The following is a 23,234-nucleotide window of genomic DNA, read 5'->3' as shown; positions in this document are numbered from 1 at the left end:
TAACCAGAACTACTAGATCTAAGTTTAGCAAGGTCACAACATACAAGATCAATGTACAAAAACAATTGCATTTCTATATACTAGCACAAATAACTTTTAAAAATAATGATTTAAAATAGCATCACAAACCATAATTTTTTTTTTTTGAGACAAGAGTCTCACTTTGTCACCCCAGACTAGAGTGTCATGGCATCATCATAGCTCACTGCAACCTCAAACTCCTGGGCTCAAGCAATCCTCCTGCCTCAGCCTCCCAAGTAGCTGGGACTACAGGTGTGCCCTATGATGCCTGGCTACTTTTTCTATTTATAATAGAGACAGGGGTCTCATTCTTTCTCAAGCTGGTCTCGGACTCCTGAGTTCAAGCAATCCTCCCACCTTGGCCTCCCCGAGTGCTAGGATTACAGGTGTGAGCCACCGTGCCTGGCCAATAAAATTAATTTTCACAAAATATGTATAAGACCTGTACACTGAAAATGGCAAAACAGTGCTGGAAGAAATTAAATCCTAAAGGAGAAATAATAGGATGTTCATGGATTGGAACACTGAACTTAACACATCAATTCTCACCAAACTGGTATACAGATTCAATGCAATCCCAATCAAATTCCTAGGAGATTTTTTAATAGAAATTGATAAGCTGATTCCAAAGTTTATATGGAAATGAGAGGTAGTAGAAAAGTACTTGAAAAAGAATAAAATTGGAGAAGATACTCTACTAATTTCAAAATTCTATTATAAAGCAGCAGTAATGTAAAGTGGTACTGATATAAAAATAGACATATCAATGAAATAGAATAAGTACAGAACAGATGTACACATATATGGACAATTTTCAGCAAAGGTGTCAAGCTGTTAATTCAGTGTGGGAAAGAATAGTCTTCAAGAAATGATACTGGAACAATTAATTGAATAGCCACGTGGAAAAAAATTAGCTTCAACCATAGGTGAAAGTTAACTTGATGTGCATCATAGACCTAAATATAAAATCTAGAACTATAAGACTTCTGGAAGAAAGTAGTGGAAAAAAATCTTTTGGGACCTTCCCAAGGTGTGGTTGTTGAAACCATTCCTTAGATTCTGTAGGATACCACAAAATCACTATAATAAATTCCCTCTGTTGTTTAAGTTAGTCCTATTTGATTTTATTATATGCTACCAGAAAGACTTCAATTAGTATATATGTGGCACTGTAACTACTAAGTACCAAATCCAGTAGGAGAATTCTTCTCAGGCTTGCTTTTATTTGCCCTTAGTTTTTCACCTGGTTGATTACTCTCTTGGATTTCTTCCACCCCTCTGACATTCTCATGAGAACTGGTATTCTCTATAAAATCTCTTACTTACCTCTCTATTTATTATTAATTAATATATAGTTACCAACATACATTAAAGAGAGGGCAGAGTGAGGGAAGACTGATGTTTAGGTTACATGTTCTATATCTACAACCCTCCCATTGAGCTTCTGAAGCATGTATATAATTGTTCACGAGGTAGTTCCACCTGGAAGTCCACAGTCACCACAAAAATGGATGTGCTTCAAATTGAACTATTCTTCACTCAAAACCTAGGCTTAGATATGTCAACCTCCCCATCTCCCAGGTGGAGAAAATGTACCTGTGCATAGTGTGATCATGGCATTTATCCCTGTACTGGAATTAAAGTGTGTGAATCTCTTTTGAATAGGAACAACACTGTCTTCTTTCTCTATTTAGCATAGTGCCTGACACACAGAGGAGCTCAATAATTTTTATTTTAGCAAAGTATACATTTTTTAAAAATAAGTGTGTTGCACAGTCATCTCCAGAATTACACAATACTTCTAGGTCTAATGGCCACACAGCAAAATCAGCCTCAGTTACCCCGTTGTCTTATCTTAAGACCTAGAAAGCGGAACATAGAATTGTGAGAGTAGGTTAAGATTTCTCAGTTCCCAAATTTTTCTGGGTAGGACATTTTATGCTAACTCCAGCAAGATTTGTGTAAAATGTTAGGGATCTGGGGTGGACCACTTCCAGTCTATTACCTTTGAGATAAATGGTGCTCAGCTGTCAGGATCCCAGCTGCCACTTATTTCACTGAGACACAGGAGGAGTTGTGGTTATGTTGCAGTCAGATGTCCTCCTACCTTGTGTCCTTTGTTTGCTAAAATCAACCAACCTACTAGCGCTCCAATAGAGAGGGCAGGGCGATTTACTGGGCAGAACACACACCTGGCTTAGCTAAGGGTAACAAGGTACCGCCTTCAAACACCAGGCTAGTAACACAAACATGTACAGAGGAGGAGGACTGGTGGGAAACCGACAGCATGCCATTGCCTAAGGCACTCACATTTAAAGATACACACACACACAAATGCTTCACCAGGCCCACATGGCCCTAGGGCTGCTGCTTGTGCCCTCTGTTCCCAGTCAGTCACCAGGGATGGGGGGAAGGAAGCGAAAAACAAGTGTACTAAGAACAAGTCAACAGGTTAATGAGTACAGAAAGAGCCTTCAGTGTTCTAAATTGCCCTGATCCGTGGAGTGCAACATACAGCCCTCTTATTTTCCAGGCTGTGTAGGTCCCCGCTAGGAAGGTGACATCCCGAGAATTGCGTGTTGGCCAGTTATTAAACGGTTCCGTGCAAAGCCCAGCACAATGCCTGGGCACTCAAAAGGAGGGGCTGAGGAAGGCTTGGGTGAGATGAACAGAAGGTCGGGCCGAAGTTGAGGAGCGGCGGGCAGGCGGGGTCGGGGAACTCAGCGAGCGGAGGGCACGCGGCAGGACGGGGGCACTCGGCGAGCTAGGGCGGGGCTTGGCCGGCGGGGGGGGGGGACTCGGCGGGCGGGGGCACTCGGCAGGGGGGGCACTCGGCGGGCAGGGGCACTGGGCGAGCTAGGGCGGGGCTTGGCCGGCGTGCGGGGGCACTCGGCGGGCGGGGGCACTCGGCGGGCGGGGGCACTCGGCGGGCAGGGGCACTCGGCGAGCTAGGGCGGGGCTTGGCCGGCGGGCGGGGGCACTCGGCGGGCGGGGGTACTGGGCGAGCTAGGGCGGGGCTTGGCCGGCGCGGGGGGGGGACTCGGCGGGCGGGGGCACTCGGCAGGGGGGGCACTCGGCGGGCAGGGGCACTGGGCGAGCTAGGGCGGGGCTTGGCCGGCGTGCGGGGGCACTCGGCGGGCGGGGGCACTCGGCGGGCAGGGGCACTCGGCGAGCTAGGGCGGGGCTTGGCCGGCGGGCGGGGGCACTCGGCGGGCGGGGGCACTCGGCGGGCGGGGGCACTCGGCGGGCGGGGGCACTCGGCGGGCGGGGGCACTCGGCGAGCTAGGGCGGGGCTTGGCCGGCGGCGGGGGCACTCGGCGGGCGGGGGCACTCGGCGGGCCGGAGGGACTGAGGGCATCAGAGAGAGAAGGACTCATGGAGTGGGAGGAGGAAACTAAGGGCACCGAGACGGGGAGCAGTAGGACCGCTCTGAGGACGAAGGGCGGGAGCCTGGAGAGACGCTCTGGAAGAGGCGGGGCGCGGGAGGAGGACTGCCAGCTTCCCGCCCGCGCTCCCGGCCGGCTCCCAGTAGGCGCCGAGGCCGCGCCGGCGCCCGCCTCCTCCCAGCCTCCACCGTCGCCAGGGCACAGGCTCGCGTCAGGCGGGGCCAGCGGCCGACGGCCTCGCGTCTCCACAGCGCGCTGCGGGCATCGCTCTCGGCCGCGCTGCGCCCGACGGGCTTGGCCCTGGTTCTGGCCCTAGCGGAGGTAACTGCCCGCAGATTCCTTCCCTCCACGTCCCAGGCCTCCTCCCGACGCCGCCCGGCCTGGGCGTTCTCGGTCAGCCCGCACACCCTCCTATCTTGCCTGTTCGCGGGCCCCTCATTCCGCGCCGTCTCCCCGCACCCAGCCCCTCGCCCATTCCCACTGCTGACTCCTGGCCCGTCCTTGCTCTGGGCCTTCTCCAGCCTCACCGGCGGCGTCCTCACGCCGTCGTGTCCGCAGGTTGACGGAGCCTGAAGCCCCAGGGGCCGGGGTCGCCCTGCCCGCGTGGGCAGTGTCCGGTTCGGGCCACACCTTGGCCCCGGGCCTGAGTCCTCCAGCTCCCGTCCGGCTCTTGTCCTCGCAGATCGCGTGAGGGCACCTCAGAGGGGTCCTCTGGGATGTCTCCTGCGAGGTTGTCGCGGGGAAACGCCTGTGTTTGACCCTAGTTAATGATAAATCGAGCACTGGGGAATGGGCAGGATTTCTTAGGCTTGACTTTAGTTGAACCCGCAGAAAAGCCGGAATTATTCTCTTGAAATTGCAATTTGCCAGTTTGTCTTTAAGGGTACTGTTGGCTTTTGGGGGTTTTTTTAGACAGAGCCTCACTCTGTTGCCCGGGCTAGAGTGCGGTGGCATCAGCCTAGCTCACAGCAACCGCAGACTCCTGGGCTCAAGCGATCCTTCTGCCTCAGCCTCCCAAGTAGCTGGGACTACAGGCATGTGCCACCATGCCCTGCTAATTTTTTCTATAGATTTTTAGCTGTCCAAGTAATTTCTTTCTATTTTTTAGTAGAGACGGGATCTGGCTTTTGCTCAAGCTAGTCTCAAACTCCTGAACTCAAGCGACCCACCTGCCTCGGCCTCCCAGAGTGCTAGGATTACAGGCCTGAGTCACCCCGCCTGGCCAACTTTTGGCTTTTTGTAGACTTAGCATATTACTCCTCCTAACATATTTTGTGAAATGTGATTGAATTTATTTTTATTTCTGTTTCTTCCATTAACTATTTTTACTTGTTTTGTGATGTTTATTATCCATCAGTAGCATCAGTGTTTGAGAGCGAGTTTAGCATGTAGAAGTAGCCTTTGCTACATAACAGGTGATTTTCAGAGTTCCAAAAGATGGAAGACCAGCCGTTATCAAATCCTGTAGGACTCTATCCTCAAGTCTTGAAGTTAGCTGTCTTTTTATCCTTGACATTTTTTTGACAGCAAGTACAATTCTAAATCCTTACATTTTAAATCCTTACATTTTAATTTCAAAAGTTATATTTAAGTATACATCTGGAGTATTTTAAAGCAAACCCCTGGCATAAATGCTCAAGTATATACCGTATCGCTCATATCCAGGAGAGGTAAGAACTTTTAAAAAAATAACCATAATAGAATTACTACACAACACCAAAATTAACTTTAATTCTTAATATCATCTAATAGATAGTGTCTGTTAGAATAGAATCATTGATAGACTCTAATGATTCTAATTGAATCATCATGTTCAATTTTCCCTGAATGTCTTTTTAAAAATTTTAAATTTCATATTTACAGAAAAGTTGCAAGAATAATTACAAGTTGTTTATATCTTGCCCATGCTTTATCATTCTCTTTATACATGTGCATGTACACACATACTTTGTTCTGAACTATTTGAGAGTGGGTTGCCTATACCATGCCTATTTCCCCCTTAGTATAATTTGCATTTCCTAAGAGCAATGATGTTCGTTTATATAAATAAATAAAGTTATCAAATTCAGGAAATTTATTATAGTATCGATATATACTATAGCCCATATTCTAATTTTGTCATTTGTCCCAATATCTTTTATAGCAAACTGTCTTTTCTTATACAGGATACAGTTCAGGGTATTATATTGCAGTATTTATATTGCAGTTAGCTGTATTACATAATTAATCTTTTTTGGAATAGCTACTGAGCCTTAGTTTCTAATGACACTAACATTTTTTAAGAAAATGTAGCCCAGTATTTTATATTATTTTCCTCAATTTGGATTTGTTTCCTCATTGCCTTAGGTTTGCATTTTTGCACTGGAATACTACATAAGTAATGTTATGTCCTTTCCAGGTGATCACATCCACAAAAGCATGATGTCTGCCCCTTATTAGTTAAGACTGTATCCATTTTCTCCATCATATTGTTTTGGTTTTTTGCAAATTATTAAGAAATACGTAGGGAGATACTTCTAGACTAGGTAAGTGTTTTGTTCCTCATCAGATTCCTCCCTCTCCCTCTGCCTGATTTGGCATCTGTTGATGATTCTTGCCAGAATCAGTTTTTATTATGATAGTTGCAGAATGGTGACTTTCCACATCTACTACCATATCAGTATGGTCTTAATGATTTCTAATTTATTTAATAGGTTGTAACATGTTGCACATTGATTTTGATGCTCAAAGTGTCGCAGATTTGGCTCTTCAAGCTGGTTCCTATTTCTTTTTGAACTGCCCCATTATGTATTTATTTACTTCCTGACTTTGGAACAAGATGTTCCAGATCCACTGGATTTCTTTCCTACTCTATCCCTGAATTTGGCTATTTTTTCAAGGAGTCCTGGTTCCTGTAAGTGAGGAATGGTATTTAGAAACCAAGATCTGGGTGCTAGATATGCTTATTGCTACTGGGATGTCATTGCTTCTAGGCCATTTTAGAGTACAGAGCTAGAAATCATGATTTTTTAGACTAGTACTTCCGATTCTAACCAAGCCCCTCAGGGCTCTTCCTTACCTCTCCCTATTGTATGATGACTGTATACCCTTTCTTTCTCAGTGAAGAATGCTGGCTCCCATTAACATCAGTCTATTTACTCTTTTACTCAATCTTATAATGTATTTAGTTATATATGTGAGGATTTCTCCCTTCACCCCTTTAAAATATCATTTATTTGTTAAAGAAACTGCATCCTGTGGAATTGCTAACAATTTATCCTATAGAATTCTTCTTAATTTGGTTAATTATATTCTCCTGGTGTGTTTAAAATGTTCTTTGTTTTTATTTACTGTCAAGTGGTAATTAGACACAGATTCAGGTTCAGTTTTTAATTTTTTTGTCTTTTTTTTAGAGGCAGCATCTCACTTTTGTCACCCAGTCTAGAGTGCAGTGGCATGATCATAGCTCACTGTAACCTCCAACTCCTGGGCTCTTGCAATCCTCCTATCTCAGCCTCCAAAGTAGATAGGACTTTCGGCGTGTGCCACCAGGCCCAGCTAATTTTTTTTTTTAATGGTTTGTAGAGATAAATTCTTACTATGTTGCCCAGGCTGGTCTTGAACTCCTAGCCTCAAACCAGTCCTACTGGCTCAGCCTCCCAAAGTGCTGGGATTATAGGCATGATTATACCATGCCCAGCCTAATTTTTTGTCTTTATAAGAATATTTCATAGACAGTTCTATGTACTTATCTATATAGCATGATATCATGAGGAATATAATGTCTGTCTGTCTCACTGTTCGCAATTTTAAGATTGATTAGTGGGTTTAGGGCATGTCAGTGCATATGTTATAAAGTTCTGAGTCTTTATTTCACCTAATAGTTTTAGCAGCCACTGATAACTGTTGGCTGGATATGTTATTTCATTAGGAGCTGCAAATGATGCTTTTTCTATATTAAGATGCTCAGTAACTATTATGGGCTATTTATTATCCTCATTATTATTATTTACAGCATCTTGGGACTGTTTTTACTCAGTTGATCATTGATATCTTAACAAACATGGAAATAAGATTAGAAATTTTGACATCAACAAGTATCAAGCAGAAAAAACCCTGGCCACGAGTCTCCTGGTTGGGACAGGTATGTTTTTCTTTATTCATGTAATACCAGTTTTATGTATGTTGCATGTGTGTTTTGCCTATAAGATATAGGAATGTTTTATGGTCTTGAAATAAAACATCATTTTTTGAAGGGTCACCTACCTACACACTGAACAGGGATTTTTGTATGTTTAGTTTTTACTATAATGAGCACGTTAGTTTTTCCAGAAAGTTAAGTGGTCTATCTAGAAGACTTTTACGTTCAAAAAATTTAAGTAGGTTTAGATGGCATATATCAAAAGGAAATATTTGATTCCTGAACTTTCCCCTACCAGAACAGTCAGTGGAATGTTTCCTTCTCTTGTGGTTTTCATGAGTGTGTTATAAAGTATCCTTAGAACTAGAATAGATGAGATGGACCACAATATTTTAATAATCTAGGAATGCCATTCATAATATATGGGATAGATTCCTTACTTGGGGAAAGTGGGCAAAACTATAAAATCCTCTTAGAATTTATAATGATTATTGAAATAAAGTATCAAATTTCCTGTGAGAACTTGTACCACTAATTAACTCCCCTGAAATAGTTCTCAAACTTTACAATACATCAAAATCATATGGAGAGGCTGTTAAAATGTGGATTGCTAGGCCCCATTCCCGAAGTTTCCAGTTGAGTAGGTCTGGGATGGGGTTGGAATTTGTATTTCTTTTTTGTTGTTTTTCTTGCTTTTTTAATTAAAAAAATTGCGGGGGGGTACAGGGTCTCGCTCTGGCACCCAGACTGGAGTACAGTGGCTCAATCATAGCTCACTGGCAGTGTCAAACTCCTGGGCTTAAGTGATCCTCCTGAGTAGATGGGACTACAGGAGAGCACCACAACATGCCTGGCTGATTTTTTTCTTATTTTTTTTGTAGAGACAGCGTCTTACTATGTTGTCTAGACTGGTCTTAAACTCCTGGCCTCAAGTCATCCTCCTGCCTCAGCCTCCCAAAGTGCTGGGATTGCAGGCATGAGTCACCATGACTTACAGATAATTTGTATTTCTTCTCCCCAGCCCTTAATTTCCTTTATCTGACATACCTGAGATAATTTGTATTTCTACCAGGTTCTCAGGTGTTTCTTTTTTTTTTTTTTTTTTTCTTTTTTTTACAGTTCATTCAGCATCAGAATCTCAGGTGTTTCTGATGCTCCTGGCTCAGTGATACTTTGAAAATCACTGCCCTAGAATATATGAAAACAAAGTTAATTCAAAACAGCCTATAGCCTACTTTTTCTAGATAATAAAAAATGGTCCGAGTCAAGACTTTATGAATTTCACAGTTAAAACTTACGCGTACTACTGTTAAAATTGATAAGACCCATGTGCATTGTCAGGTGTCTGTAGTCCTAACTACTTAAAAGGTTGACGTGGGAGGATCGTTTGAGCCCAGGGTTCTGCGTTGTAGTTTGCTATGTTGGTCAGGTCTCTGCACTGTTTGGCATCAGTACGATGTGACCTTCTGGAAGTGGAGGACCACCACCAGGTTGTGTAAGGAGGGGTAAGCTGGCCCAGGTCAGAACTACAGCAGGTTGAAATGCCCATGCTGATCATTGGTGGGATTCTGCCTGTAAATAGCCATGCACTACAGGCTAGGCAACATAGCCCCCCTCTTTAAAGAAAAAGTTGATAGGTTAAACAGCAAATATCCCAATTTTGGCTAGCAGAATTGGAAGACACTCCTATAATTTTAAACTTGAAAGAAATTTAAATGCAACCATTAGGTCACCTTACCTAGTCATTCTAACAAGAGATATTTTAAAACAAAATGAAAAATCTTCAGGTTACTCTAATGTATCAACCTTAATGTTCACTTTATGATTTGTGGTACAAATGTATAATCTTTCTTAAATGTCACTTTGTTTTCAGGAATAATTAATTTAGAAAACAGATGGAATTAATTGCCGGCACTTCTTAAATCCTTCATGTGTTTCTTTTAGGAAAATGAAGCTGTTTTTCTTTTGGATGATAAATTCATAAATGAAATTAATTTGCTATCAGGAAGGACTAAGAAGAAAATTCCTAGTCTGAAGCCTTTGTTGAAGGATGTTATTGTGCTAACAACATCCAGTAATGGTTAAGTAATAATTAATATTTTCAAATGGCTAGATTAACTGTATTTTAAATAAGATTATATTAAGGAAAATATTATAAGTATTACATTTCATTTCTGGAACAGATGCCTGGCTAGGTGGGGTACTCACTACCGGGGAGCTTTTCCTTTGGAACAAAGACCAAGATTGTTTGAAAACTATACAAGTAACTGAAAAGCCTAAGGAAATGATTGAAGCTGCAGTAGGTAAGAATTTTTTACTTGTTTAAAATGGTTTAACAGGAGAAATAGGAGGAAAAAGAGGATGAAAAATTTTCTGTACTGTCTTAAAAATGTGTCTTTGCATGTGCACATGTATTAATATATCTGTATATACGTTTCATATATATGTTTATGTATATATATTTGATGTTTATCTGTGATATCTAGAATCAATTTGAAGAAGAAAGTTCTGACATCCCTAACATTTCTGTGATAACAGTGAGTTACCAATATCACATAATAAGTACTTGATAAATGTCACTGTTATTTGTACTTTTAATTTATTACTAGTGCCTTAGTTTTGACATCTTAAATGGTAACATTTTATTTCTTACTATAAGGATAGTACATAAATAGTACATAAATCGTGTACTTTCTTGGGAGAATTCAGACTTTAAGGTTACTTTTTTCTTTTCCTTTTTCTTTTTAGCAAATTCTTTGAGACTGAACTTGTATGTTTCTGGAAATGGGAAAAGAATTCTGCTTGTAACACCTCCTGGATGCATATTTCTTTGGGAATACTTGGAATTAAAGAATATTTTATCTTCTAAAAGCCTTTCATTGGTGGGTCAGTGGTCCCAGGTCATACCTGAAAAAACAGTTCTTTTGCCTTCCACTGAAGATAAAGAAGCTGTAGTGAATGCTGTTTTTATAAAAAATGAGGTAAAATCTAAATCAGACAGGGTATTATAGGAGTTAAAATCTCAGACTGTAAGAATAGATACTGTCTGTGAAGCTTGTTAGCAGAATGTGTAATGGCATAACTATGTATCTTTAGTTGTTGTAGTAACTGTGAAATTATTGTATGGAAAGATATTTATATATTTCTTTGGTCACTTTTTTTTTTAAGAGACAGGGTCTTACATTGTCACCCAGGCTGAAGTGCAGTGGCCCAATCATAGCTCACAACAGCCTTGAACTCCTGGGCTCAAGTGATCCTCCTGCCTCAGCCTCCCATGTATCTAGGACTATCAGCCACAGTGCCTGGCTAATTTTTTTTTTTTTTCAGTTTTTTTTTTTTTTTTTTTTGGTAAAGTCAAGGTCTTGCTGTGCTGCCCAGACTGGTCTCAAATGATCCTCCCACCTTGGCCTCTCAATATGCTGGGATTTCAGGCGTAAGCCACTGTACCTGGTTCACATTTAAAAATAATATTTATTAATGCTTTCAATTTAGAACTTCCTTTCTATATCCCTGATTTAAAAATGTAACTTGTTTTGTAATTTAAGCTAGAATTGGTGATACCAAATAAGACATTTAATACCCAGGAAATAACAGATTCATTAATTTAAAAAATTAAAATAGCTACCTCATACTTTATGTGTAGATCAATATTTTACTACCCAATCCACTATTGTTACAAATTGCATTTTGAAATTTTATTGTTATCCCCCACACCTTAGGGGTGGTGCCCTAATTTAAATAATAAAAAACTATAAAAGAAGAGGTACATATATAAGACTCTTTTCATTTGTAATCACAGTAAATGTCAACATTCTCTGAAGAGCATAACCTGCAACCTGATTTCCCATTTGGGACCTGCCTCTGGCTCAGAAAAAAATTATTTAATCTAACTGTTAAAAATACAAGCAGGATCTCAATGTTTTTCATTTATTTTTGATGAGGAATATATTTTTATGTTTTTTGTATCTTGATTTATTTTCAGATTAATTTTATACTAAAGTATATTAAATTTATCTACAGTTATTTGGAGACTGCTGCTTGTGTTCATTTACTTTTTATTCTGGGGAATGCCTAAAGTTAACATTTCTAGCAATTCGGTGGCATGAGAATATATTTACACCTATAAGGTAAGATGAATGTTTGCTTCTTACTTTCTGTCATTATGAATGAATCATTATGTTTTGAATCATTATGTTTTGACCCATATATATATATATATATATATATTAAAATTTGCAAATGTTTATGTGAATTTCAGTTTCCGAGGCTTTACACATCCTTTCTTACTGTCTTCCTAAATGTTTAATCTAGAAAGTTTATCTTTTTGTTTTGTTTCTCTTAGAAAGGAGAACATGTAAAAGATAAGTTATAGCTTTACTTATCTTAAGACTATAAAAATAACTACGCTGGAAAATAATTCAACTGAAATTTAAAATGGGCATAAATATTTGGATTTACTATTGTACCTTTTAAATGCTCGTGTTTCTTTTAATTAAAAATAGTTTTATTCTAAAAAGCCCAATGAAATAGAAAAAAGTGAATTCAAAGATTACCATGTCTTGGCCAGGCGCGGTGGCTCACGCCTGTAATCCTAGCACTCTGAGAGGCCGAGCCGAGTGGATTGCTCGAGGTCAGGAGTTCGAAACCAGCCTGAGCAAGAGCGAGACCCCGTCTCTACTATAAATAGAAAGAAATTAATTGGCCAACTAAAAATATATAGAAAAAATTAGCCGGGCATGGTGGCGCATGCCTGTAGTCCCAACTACTCGGGAGGCCGAGGCAGCAGGATTGCTTGAGCCCAGGAGTTTGAGGTTGCTGTGAGCTAGGCTGATGCCACGGCACTCACTCTAGCCTAGGCAACAAAGCAAGACTCTGTCTCAAAAAAAAAAGATTACCATGTCTAAATAAGACTTAGTAAAATGGCATGAAGTTTTTTTTCTGTTTTTTTTATGCCAACAGTACTTTATTAAGATATAATAAATAATAAAGTAAAACAAATAAATCTTAAGTGTACAACTAGATTGATGTTAATAAATATATATACCTATATAACCATCACTCAGCTAAATTGTAGGACATTGACACTATCTCAGAAAAGTGCCCTACTCTCCACTTTTTTAATACCTATAAAAATGTTTGATATGTGCAGAAATATGTTTTTCTAAACCTTTACTGTAAGCAGGTGTATTTCGGGTTGACTATGGAATATGGTTCTACCAACAAAACTCTGATACTGAACTTATTTAACTAACTGGCAGCTGTTTTTTTGTGCCCTGGATGAAACTTCCAAAAGGTCTGTAAGAAGCCTACTAAGTATATAGCCACTTTTAGGAATTTAGGTGAACTTTTACATTTTTTGTAATGAACTATATATAAATTTAAAAATTACTTTCTGTTTTCAATTATTTTATTACTTTCTTAGAGCATTGCCATACCATGTTCATTGGGCACAACAAGAATGCCTTCTGGATAGTCTCATTCCTAAATGTGAATCAGTAAAGTCAAGAGGAGCTCTAATTGCTGCCTTTTCAAGAGATGGCCTTACCCTGGCAGTAACTCTTAATCAGAAAGATCCCAAGGTCAGTAATAATAATCTTAGAAAATAATCTATATAAAAGGGAGTTTATTCCAGTTTTGAAATATTTTTTCCTTGAAGATGGTTTTTTATCTTAATACTACTTTACATTCTTTAAATTGGCGTTTTCTAATCTAACGTGACATGTGTATTGGTAAAGTTATTTAAATTAACTGCCATAATTTTCAAAAGTTAGCCTTTATAAGTGAAAAAAGGATAAGGGAAAAGGAGGAAAGAAGAGCTGAATGATAACTGATGTTCTTAGGGTGGAGTATAAAAGAGCAAAAGGCAATGGCAGGTCAATGTTGTCATCCCAGTTGCGAAAGACTCTCTAGATAGTTTATTAATATAATGATAGGTCTATAGGTCTCCAGCATTGTAAGTAATGATTATAGTAAAATGATTTTTATGTTTTTTTTCTTTCTAGGCAACTCAGGTATTATTTATAAACACACTGAATTTTGTTACTCTCTGTGGTAGCCTTAAAGGATGTAGTAATAAGAATCCTGTGGTTCCAGCTACTCTTATCAGGTAAGAAGTCTTGAATTTCTAATTAGTGTTTTTTTTTTCTTTTCCAATAGTCTAACAAGTTTAAGGCTCTAATTATTCAATAGATATTATTTAAATAGAAAATGCAACTTATCTTCGATATTTGTGCTTGATAAATTCTAAAGGTTGTTGCTTGGCACGGTGCCTCACATCTGTAATCCCAGCACTTTGGGAGGCCAAGGCGAGAGGATTGCTTGAGGCCAGGAGTTCAAGGAGCAATGTAGTGAGATCCCTGACTCTGCAAAAAAAAAAATTAACTGGGCATGGTAGTACATGCCTGTAGTTCTAGCTCTTGGGAGGCTAAGGTAGGAGGATCGCTTGAGCCTAGGAGTTTCAAGTTACAGTGAGCTATGATCAGGCCACTGCACTCCAGCCTGAGTGGCAGTGTGAGACCCTGTCTCTAAAAAAAAGAATTTAAGAGTTGCTTTGTATAAGGAGAACCTTAAAAACTTTAAGGAATGGTTTGGTGGGATGAAAGATACATGTACGTAATTTCTCTTTCATTTATTTCTATGTCTTTGTAGGAGGACTTTAATTATGTGTAAGGAGAGAAATATTGGGCTTAAATAGAGAAGCTAAAATGAAAAAAAATCTAGATAGGAAAGACTATTATTCACTCATGGAGGCTGGGATGTTTATATCCTCTTAAACAAAGTTGGCATCCTCTACATATGCCATAGACAGTTAATTTTGAATGGCAGATGAGCTACCATAAGCACCGATGTGGGATTATAGAATATGAAGATTTTCTATTGGAGCTGCTAACTTCCCTTTCCGGATACTTTTCCATGCTGTTCTCTGAATTTCCAGAGTTTTTAGGTCCATCCATCCCTGCCTCTTCATTTTCCTCCCCTACCCCAAGTTCCTTTCTAAAAGAATCATTGGTCTTAATTAAGTGATCTATTTGATTTAGGTTGTCCATTATTTTTATGAGGAGGCTACTTTTTGTTCTCATGCAACATTAATGTTACCAAATAGTTAAGTGGTAGTAACAGTGATAGCTTTGGAAAGAGGTAGAGTCACATATTGAGTGGGACTCTAGCAAGCTGCAGGAAAGATAGGCATGGCCTTGAAATCTCTCTAGTTATCCGTTCTTGGTTGTAGACTCCAGTAGGATTAAAAGTCATTATGATTAAAATGTGAGTGACTAAAAAGCTTGACTCTTTAAGAAGTATTTTTATTTTTTTAGTTGCTTATGAATCTAAACTTCTAATTGGGATATTGTTGGAGTAGATGGTCATGAGTAAGCTTCTTTTTTCCTAGGAAGTAAAATTTATGAAATGTGTGTGGCAGTTGCTTACTATTTATTCTTTTGTCCTCATTTTTTGAACTGTCACATCTCTGCTTGGTATATAGCCCATTATAAATTGCTAAAGACATTGTAGAGAGTCCTTTCTAAACATGTTGTCTCTTGTTTTTTCTAGGTCCTACTGGGTAGGTGATATCAGCTGGACACATGATAGTCTTTTTTTGGCTTGTGTGTTAAAACGCGGTTCCTTGGTTTTATTGACTTGCCAAGGTGAATTGCTAACATTAATTACATCTGGTTGCTCAATAGAATTTGGGCCAGCAGAATTTATTCCTCTTCATCCACTAATAACATATCGGTGAGATATTTGATTTGTGTTAATTTGTTTATAGAAGTTTTCTCTTTCGTTATTACTTTTACTGTGTATTTTTTAAAAATTTCATCTTTCAAATTGTCGTATTCTTTCTTTGAGTCTATCATCCCAATATCTGTTTCTTATTTATAGTTTTCTTCTATTTCTTTTTGTGCTTTAATCCTGGTGAAAATTTGACATTGTGACTACGTAAGTATAAGTTCCTTAAATATTCAATACCACTAAAAATTTATCTTCTTTGATATAAAAGTTAATAAAAGTATGCTATAGCATTTATTATTATAAAATAATAGCACTTAGATAAATTAATGCCTCAAAATTAACTTGATATACATATTTATCAACTTTTTTCTAAAAGGGAAAATGTTGGAAATAGATGACTTTAGAATTTGGTCATATTTTAATTTTTAATTGTGAGATGAAGTAGCAGTTTGGCTTTGGAGTCAGATCAAGATTCAAATATTGGCCGGGCATGGTGGCTCACGCCTGTAATCCTAGCTCTCCAGGAGGCGGAGGCGGGCAGATTGCTGGAAGTCAGGAGTTCGAAACCAGCCTGAGCAAGAGCGAGACCCCGTCTCTACTATAAATAGAAAGAAATTAATTGGCCAACTAATATATATAGAAAAAAAATTAGCCGGACATGGTGGCGCATGCCTGTAGTCCCAGCTACTTGGGAGGCTGAGGCCGAAGGATTGCTTGAGCCCAGGAGTTTGAGGTTGCTGTGAGCTAGGCTAACGCCACGGTACTCACTCTAGCCTGAGCAACAAAGTGAGACTCTGTCTCAAAAAAAAAGATTCACATATTGGTTCTTATAACTTTGGGTTAGTTTATTCCTCTATTTTACTGTGAAATGAGGATGACGATAATTGTCTCTTAGGGTTGAGAGAATGAAGTAAAATAATACATAATTATAAATCACCAGTTTGGGCATAAAGTACTCATAAATATTTGTTACTGATGTTTATTGTATTATATGTAGCTGGAAACATAAACACAGCTATTTACAAAACAGAAAAATTGGAAAAGACCTTTGAAATTAATCCATTCTTTTTGTTTCACAAAAAGGAAACTGAGGTAGGGTGTATCCTTGATTACTATTAGGAAAAAGTGATACTTAATTTTTAGCAATACATAATGCTAATGGAAAATTTTGTCACTTTTTCCAGTGAAAGTATTTTTTCTTACTTCTTATGGTCCAGTTCATAATTGACTAGATTTTCCCACATTTCTCTTTTAAAATTTGTATTTGGGGCCTTTCAAGAATTGATCAGAAAACAATTACAGTATATTTTGATGATTTGTTCCCTTTATGTTTATAAAGCTCTAAACTTAATAGGAGTGATAATAAGTAATCAGAATCAGGTACATCATAACAACAACAAATAAGTACGTTTATGTGGAAACTCAGTCAAATTTAATCTTAAACTGATAAAATTAGCTGAGCCTGGTGGCTCACACTATAATCCCAGCACTTTGGGAGGCTGAGATGAGAGGATCACTTGAGGCCAGGAGTTTAAGGTTACAATGAGCTATAATCAGACCACAGAACTATAGCCTGGGCTACAGGGCAAGACTCTGTCTCTAAAAGAAAAAAAAAAAAAACTGGTAAAATTTTATTTACCACCATTCTCTTCAAATGTTCTTCTCAGTTTTTTTTTGTTTGTTTCTCCTTAATAATAAATATGCTGATAACTCATAACTGTATTCCTATAAGTATATTTAAATGTGTGGTAAGAAGTTAACTATTTAACTTTCTTTAATAATAAAAATCAATTGCTTTAATTATTTTCTGAAATAGGTTGTATGTTGATTAAAAACAAAATGCAGTAAATGCCACCATTCAGGAAAAATAATTTAAAACATATAAACCTGTGTATATAAAATCATTATATTTTCCTGACACATAAATACACATTTAATATTTTTGTATATGTTTCATCTGTTTGTTTTTTCATTTGTGACTTTTGTTAGTTTGCTTTTTCTTTGGAAAAATATGATTGTTTCCATTAAGATCTTTCTCTTACTGATTATTAAATTTTGATGTTTGTTTATTAGACCACAGCAGTTTATGTTTCAAGATTCAAATAATTCTATAGATTCATCAGCTTCTGATAGTGACCCTATGAGACAGAGATTTTCTATAAAAGCACACTCACGGTTACCCTACCTCATTATTTCTGATGGATACATGATCACAACCCTTCGGTTTCTTGATAAACTGTCTCCGTCAGTACTTATGAGATCACTTCTACTTGATTCAACCCAGAGGCTTGAGAAAACATACCGAAGTGTAATACTGTCTAAGGTATTAGTGCTTTTTGGTATCATTGGTAAACGTTGCCTTCTTTTTCTTTTCTAATTTAAAACTACACTGAATTGAATTATGTACAATTGTTTATAGAATTTTTAATTGCTTGTAACTAAATGTCTGTTAAAATTTTGCTCTCAGAAGTCTTTCTTCTTCTATAGCCAAAAAGCAAAGAGCTGAACTTGCAATCACTGAATTCCCTGAGGTCTAGCCTGTTAAAATACCAAGGACATGAAAGTTCAGTTGATTCCATGATCCCTCAATTCTTACAGACAGAAGAAACAATGACGTTAAATGAAAAAACAGCAGATTTTCAGGTACTTAGTAGCAATATTGTATTTACTTTGGACAATTATGTAATGACTTTATTCCAAAAAACATATTTTAGTTTTCTCTTGTTAAATGGAAGAGAGATTTGAGAACACCAGAGTGATTCTATTTATAACATATTAAATGTCATTAAGATCACTTTTCCCCTAGGATTTTGAAGCAGAAGAAACTAAGGAAGGCAGATACTTTCAGAACAATTTATTTCCTTTTTGGAACCAAAAAAATGATCTGCTGTTTAGTAGTGTCAAGGAAGGAAGATTGGAATTTGCATCTATGTTTGATACTATACATGCAAAGGATGATACTGAGGAGACAGACGGAACCATTACAGAGCTGCACTCTATCCAGAGAAATCTACTTGCAGCATGGACTATAGGAATTTCAAAAAATGTGATTGAGAAAAATTTAATGTTAAATTACACGGTAGTTTGTATCACTCATTTTTTCTACATTCTTCAGTTTATAAAATGTCCTTTCCCCAAACTTGATCTTTTTTTAAGCAAGAGCTCAAGACAGAATGCATGGATACTTTGTATCTTTCAACTTTTTCATCAATGTTTATCAATCCAGTATTGGGATATAAGATATAAACAAGATGTTGGACATTTGATAAAGCTGACCTTAAATACTATGAAGCTTTTGCTGACTCAGCAACAAAAGGGTCAGTTGTTCTCAGAGAAACTCTTAGCCTGTTTTTATTTACTCAAAATGGTAGCTGACAATTTAAATGGTATATACCGTCTTCAACCTGAAGTTGTTTCAGCTTCATCTGATGGAGGAAGAACAGCCGATAAAGATTCATTGGTGGTACCTATTTTTCAAATGTTTCAAGACAGTGGCTCTCAGGAAAACTGGTCTCAGAACTCATCTTTTGAGATTCATCCTCAAGTAATAAATCTTGTGCAACAACCAGGACACAGGTATAATTACTTTAATATTAGGTTACTATTAGCATTATAGGTTTTTTACTTTTTAAAAAACAGATGTAATTCTCATGTTGTAAAATTCATTGTTTTAAAGTATCCAATTAGGTGGTTGTTAGTATACTTACAAGGTTGTGAAACTATTAGCACTAATTCTAGAATATTTCTATCACCCTAGAAAGAAACTCTATCCACTAAAACTCAACATTATCAATATTATGTTATTAAAAATCTAGAGCTGGGTGTGGTGGTTCATGCCTATAGTCCCAGCTACTTGGGAGGCTAAAGTGGGAAGATCACTTGAGCCCTGGAGTTTGATGCTGCAGTGAACTGTGATCATGCCACAGCACTCCAGTCTGGGCAACAGGATGAGACCTCTAAAAAAAAAAAAAAAAAAATTTCTTTTTAATTTAAGGACATATTTCCAAACATGTATACAATAAATATATATGATTTTTATTTGTTAATTAAAAACATTTTAGCATTTATGCCAAATGTTATACAACATACATTTTTTTTTTGAGACAGAGTTTCACTCTGTTGCCCAGACTAGAGGGGAGTGGTGTCATTATAGCTCATTGCAGCCTCAAACTCCTGGCCTAAAGTGATCCTCCTGCCACAGCCTCCCAAGTAGCTGGGACTACAGATGTATGCTATCATGCCTGGCTAACTTTTTTTTCTGTTTTTAGTAGAGATGGTGTCTCACTCTTAGTCATACTAGTCTCAAACTCCTGACCTCAATGTGCCCAGCCAACATACATTTTTTTTAGTCTTGGACAACCATGGTGTTTAAAGATTTTGGTTTAGTTAAAAAATGACCACGGGTGCATAACACATTTAGGAAGATTTTTTTATATATATTATGCATTTTTAGATCATTAGACTTTGTGCTATATTTAAGTCTGATCAGTTTGTATGTTATTGGTGAAAAGATAGGCTAAGAAGGGGGCTAAACTTATTTTTTTTTTTTTTTTGAGACAGAGTCTTGCTTTGTTGTCCAGGCTAGAGTGAGTGTCATGGCGTCAGCCTAGCTCACAGCAACCTCAAACTCCTGGACTCAAGCAATCCTCCTGCCTCAGCCTCCCGAGTAGCTGTGACTACAGGCATGTGCCACCATGCCCAGCTAATTTTTTCTATATATATTAGTTGGCCAATTAATTTCTTTCTATTTATAGTAGAGGCGGGGTCTTGCTCTTGCTCAGGCTGGTTTTGAACTCCTGACCTCGAGCAATCCACCCGCCTCGGCCTCCCAGGGTGCTAGGATTATAGGCGTGAGCCACCACGCCCAGCCTAAACTTATTCTTACATCATTAGTCTGAAATTTTGTTTTGATTACCTGATTCTGTGTACAGATTGATTGTTCTCTGGAGAGTATTATACAAGAAAACTTTATGGTATCAAGCACAATTAAGCCAAAGACTTTCTGAAGGTGACAGAGAGTTAACTGAAAAGATGACACAGGAAGCATCTACTGTCAAGTCCCTGTTATGTCATATACAAGCTAACTTACAGACTGCTGGAGATTGCTTGAGCCAAACCTTAGAACTTAAGCCTATCAGTGGTCAGTATCTTAAAACATTTTCTAACTCCATAAATAAGTGATAGAGTTAACTAGTTTTGATTTTTTTTAGTTCATTGCAATCATTTGTTTTTTAAAATAATTTCTGGCTTAGCTGTATTCACTGAATTTTAAAGCAAAGTAAATTTTTATAAAGTAATGTAGCTAACAATAACTAATTGTTGGTTAAAAACTTTATAGGTGAAGAATGCTTCCTATTGGGATCATACGAAAAGGCTGTGGAGTTGTGGAAAAAAGCTCTTCAAGAAATCCAAGAGAAGGGTAGGAGAGTGTTAAAAAATAATATGTGTCATAATATTGGTAGGAACATATTTTAGCTACAGAGCTTAACAATAATGCCAATTTTCAAAGCACTGACAATATCTTAATGCCTAAATAGAATACATATTGTAGGCAACTTGACTGTCAGAAATACTTTAAATTATTCTTAGTCTTGAAATTTGTAGTGCAAGAATCTTTTCAGTGATGTATACGTAAGTCCCTTTTTGTCCCTCTTTTGGTTAGTGATGAAATCTGTAATTGAGCTGGGCGCGGTGGCTCACGCCTGTAATCCTTGCACTCTGGGAGGCTGAGGTGGGCGGATTGCTCGAGGTTGGGAGTTCGAAACCATCCTGAGCGAGACCCCGTCTCTACTAAAAATAGAAAGAAATTAATTGACCAACTAAAAATATATATATAAAAAATTAGCCGGGCATGGTGGCGCATGCCTGTAGTCCCAGCTACTTGGGAGGCTGAGGCAGGAGGATCGCTTTAGCCCAGGAGTTTGAGGTTGCTGTGAGCCAGGCTGACGCCACGGCACTCACTCTAGCCTGGGCAACAAAAGTGAGACTCTGTCTCAAAAAAAAAAAAAAAAAAAATATCTGTAATTGATTATTGATGGGGAAAAATGAGATTTAGATCCTAAATAAAATAATGTGAGGGTTTTTTTAATCACTTTTCTGGAAGTTCTATACAATATTATCTCTTAGTTCACAATTTAGTCACATTTTCACATGACCATATCTAGTAAGAAATAGTGATCTGGGTGCATCGTAACCTCAAATAAAACTGGAATTCTTTGACTTAGGAGGAATGGATAAGAGGTAGGTCATCAGCAGTTTCACTCCAAGGGACCCTTCAGATATTTAAAGGCAGTTGTCAGGGGCTCTTATCTTACTGAATAATTGTTTCTTCTCCTTCAGGAAGTCTCTTTGCTACATGTATGGTTCCTTAGGGGTTTTGTAGCATGTTCCCTTCTGTCTCATACTGGGTGTACTTGAGAATAGAAGTGATTAGTAGACCTAATGCTGAGATAATGAGAATATGAATTTAGATAAAATCTGAGTCATGCTAGGGCCTGATGAAAAAAAATAAGATTGTTCAGAATTTAAAATAAAAAAGAGGCCAGGTGCAGTGGCTCACGCCCGTAATCCTAGCACTCTGGGAGGCTGACGCGGGAGGATCGCTCAAGGCCAGGAGTTCGAACCCAGCCTGAGCAAGAGTGAGACCCCATCTTTACTAAAAATAGAAAGAAATTAATTGTCCAACTAAAAATATATAGAAAAAATTAGCCGGGCATGGTGGTGCATGCCTGTAGCCCCAGCTACTTGGGAGGCTGAGGCAAAAGGATTGCTTGAGCCCAGGAGTTTGAGGTTGCTGTGAGCTAGGCTGATGCCACGGCACTCTCTAGCCAGGGCAACAGAGTAAGACTCTGTCTCAAAAAAGTAAAATAAAAAAGAACAAAGTATTACTGCCCTATTTTTTTTAAAAATACTTGTATTGAGTTATGAAACAGATACAGATAACTTTTCATATGAGTATACAGCTTGATGAATTTTCACAAACAGTACTCCTGTCTGCTAAGCAGCAGACCAAGAGCTTTTCTTGTCTACATGCTTTTAAGGTAAGTTTAATTCTTTCTTGTTTCAGGAGGAAGAAGGACATGTATTCTTCAGATACGCTATTATCTTTCTCTCTTATACTGCTACCTCTATAGCTATAATTTAAATGATGCTCAAGGATTATGTGATCAACTGGTAAGAGAAATACTGAGCTGGTCCCAACTACCAGTAAAAGAAAATGAAGATTATTCAGGTATGCATTTTAAAACTCAGTATACTTAATCTTGTTCATTTATATTTATAGGTTTATTTTATTTATTTATTTATTTGTTATTATTATTATTTTTTTTTTGAGACAGAGTCTCACTTTGTTGTCCAGGCTAGAGTGAGTGCCGTGGCATCAGCCTAGCTCACAGCAACCTCAAACTCCTGGGCTCAAGTGATCCTACTGCCTCAGCCTCCTGAGTAGCTGGGACTACAGGCATGTGCCACCATGCCCGGCTAATTTTTTTTTTATATATATATCAGTTGGCCAATTAATTTCTTTCTATTTATAGTAGAGACGGGGTCTTGCTCTTGCTCAGGCTGATTTTGAACTCCTGACCTCGAGCAATCCGCCCGCCTCGGCCTCCGCCCGACCTATTTATTTATTTATTTATTTGTTTTTTGAGACAGAGTCTTGCTTTGTTGCTTAGGCTAGAGTGAGTGCCGTGGCATCAGCCTAGCTCACAGCAACCTCAAACTCCTGGGCTCAAGCGATCCTCCTGCCTCAGCCTCCTGAGTAGCTGGGACTACAGGCATGCGTCACCATGCCCGGCTAATTTTTTCTATATATATTAGTTAGGCAATTAATTTCTTTCTATTTATAGTAGAGACGGGGTCTTGCTCTTGCTCAGGCTGGTTTCGAACTCCTGACCTCAAGCAATCTGCCCGCCTTGGCCTCCCAGAGTGCTAGGATCACAGGCGTGAGTAACGATGCCCGGCCTGTATTTATAGGTTTA

The 23,234-nt window shown here is 38.5% G+C and overlaps 1 protein-coding gene across 2 annotated transcripts in view; it reads left to right on the top strand.

Annotated features, from left to right (window-relative positions):
- The first annotated feature begins 3,371 nt into the window (after positions 1-3,371).
- CPLANE1 (ciliogenesis and planar polarity effector complex subunit 1) overlaps positions 3,372-23,234 on the top strand; it is a 110,346-nt gene continuing 90,483 nt past the window's right edge. Inside the window, exons 1-15 of one of the 2 annotated variants that reach the window (XM_076007975.1) lie at positions 3,372-3,728; positions 7,402-7,530; positions 9,472-9,607; positions 9,711-9,830; positions 10,276-10,508; positions 11,548-11,654; positions 12,950-13,106; positions 13,530-13,633; positions 15,076-15,258; positions 17,329-17,578; positions 17,743-17,898; positions 18,062-18,831; positions 20,187-20,395; positions 20,594-20,674; positions 22,322-22,486. In XM_076007975.1, the coding sequence (XP_075864090.1) occupies positions 7,450-7,530; positions 9,472-9,607; positions 9,711-9,830; positions 10,276-10,508; positions 11,548-11,654; positions 12,950-13,106; positions 13,530-13,633; positions 15,076-15,258; positions 17,329-17,578; positions 17,743-17,898; positions 18,062-18,831; positions 20,187-20,395; positions 20,594-20,674; positions 22,322-22,486 (2,752 nt within the window). In that variant the 5' untranslated portion in view covers positions 3,372-3,728; positions 7,402-7,449. The remainder of the gene's footprint in view (positions 3,729-7,401; positions 7,531-9,471; positions 9,608-9,710; positions 9,831-10,275; positions 10,509-11,547; positions 11,655-12,949; positions 13,107-13,529; positions 13,634-15,075; positions 15,259-17,328; positions 17,579-17,742; positions 17,899-18,061; positions 18,832-20,186; positions 20,396-20,593; positions 20,675-22,321; positions 22,487-23,234) is intronic. The other variant, XM_076007974.1, reaches the window with a different exon arrangement.

This window comes from Microcebus murinus, chromosome 11, assembly GCF_040939455.1.
Source record: "Microcebus murinus isolate Inina chromosome 11, M.murinus_Inina_mat1.0, whole genome shotgun sequence".
Lineage (NCBI taxonomy): Eukaryota > Metazoa > Chordata > Mammalia > Primates > Cheirogaleidae > Microcebus > Microcebus murinus.
Note: the sequence above shows the minus strand (reverse complement) of the source record. Positions and strands in the feature narration are given on the sequence as shown.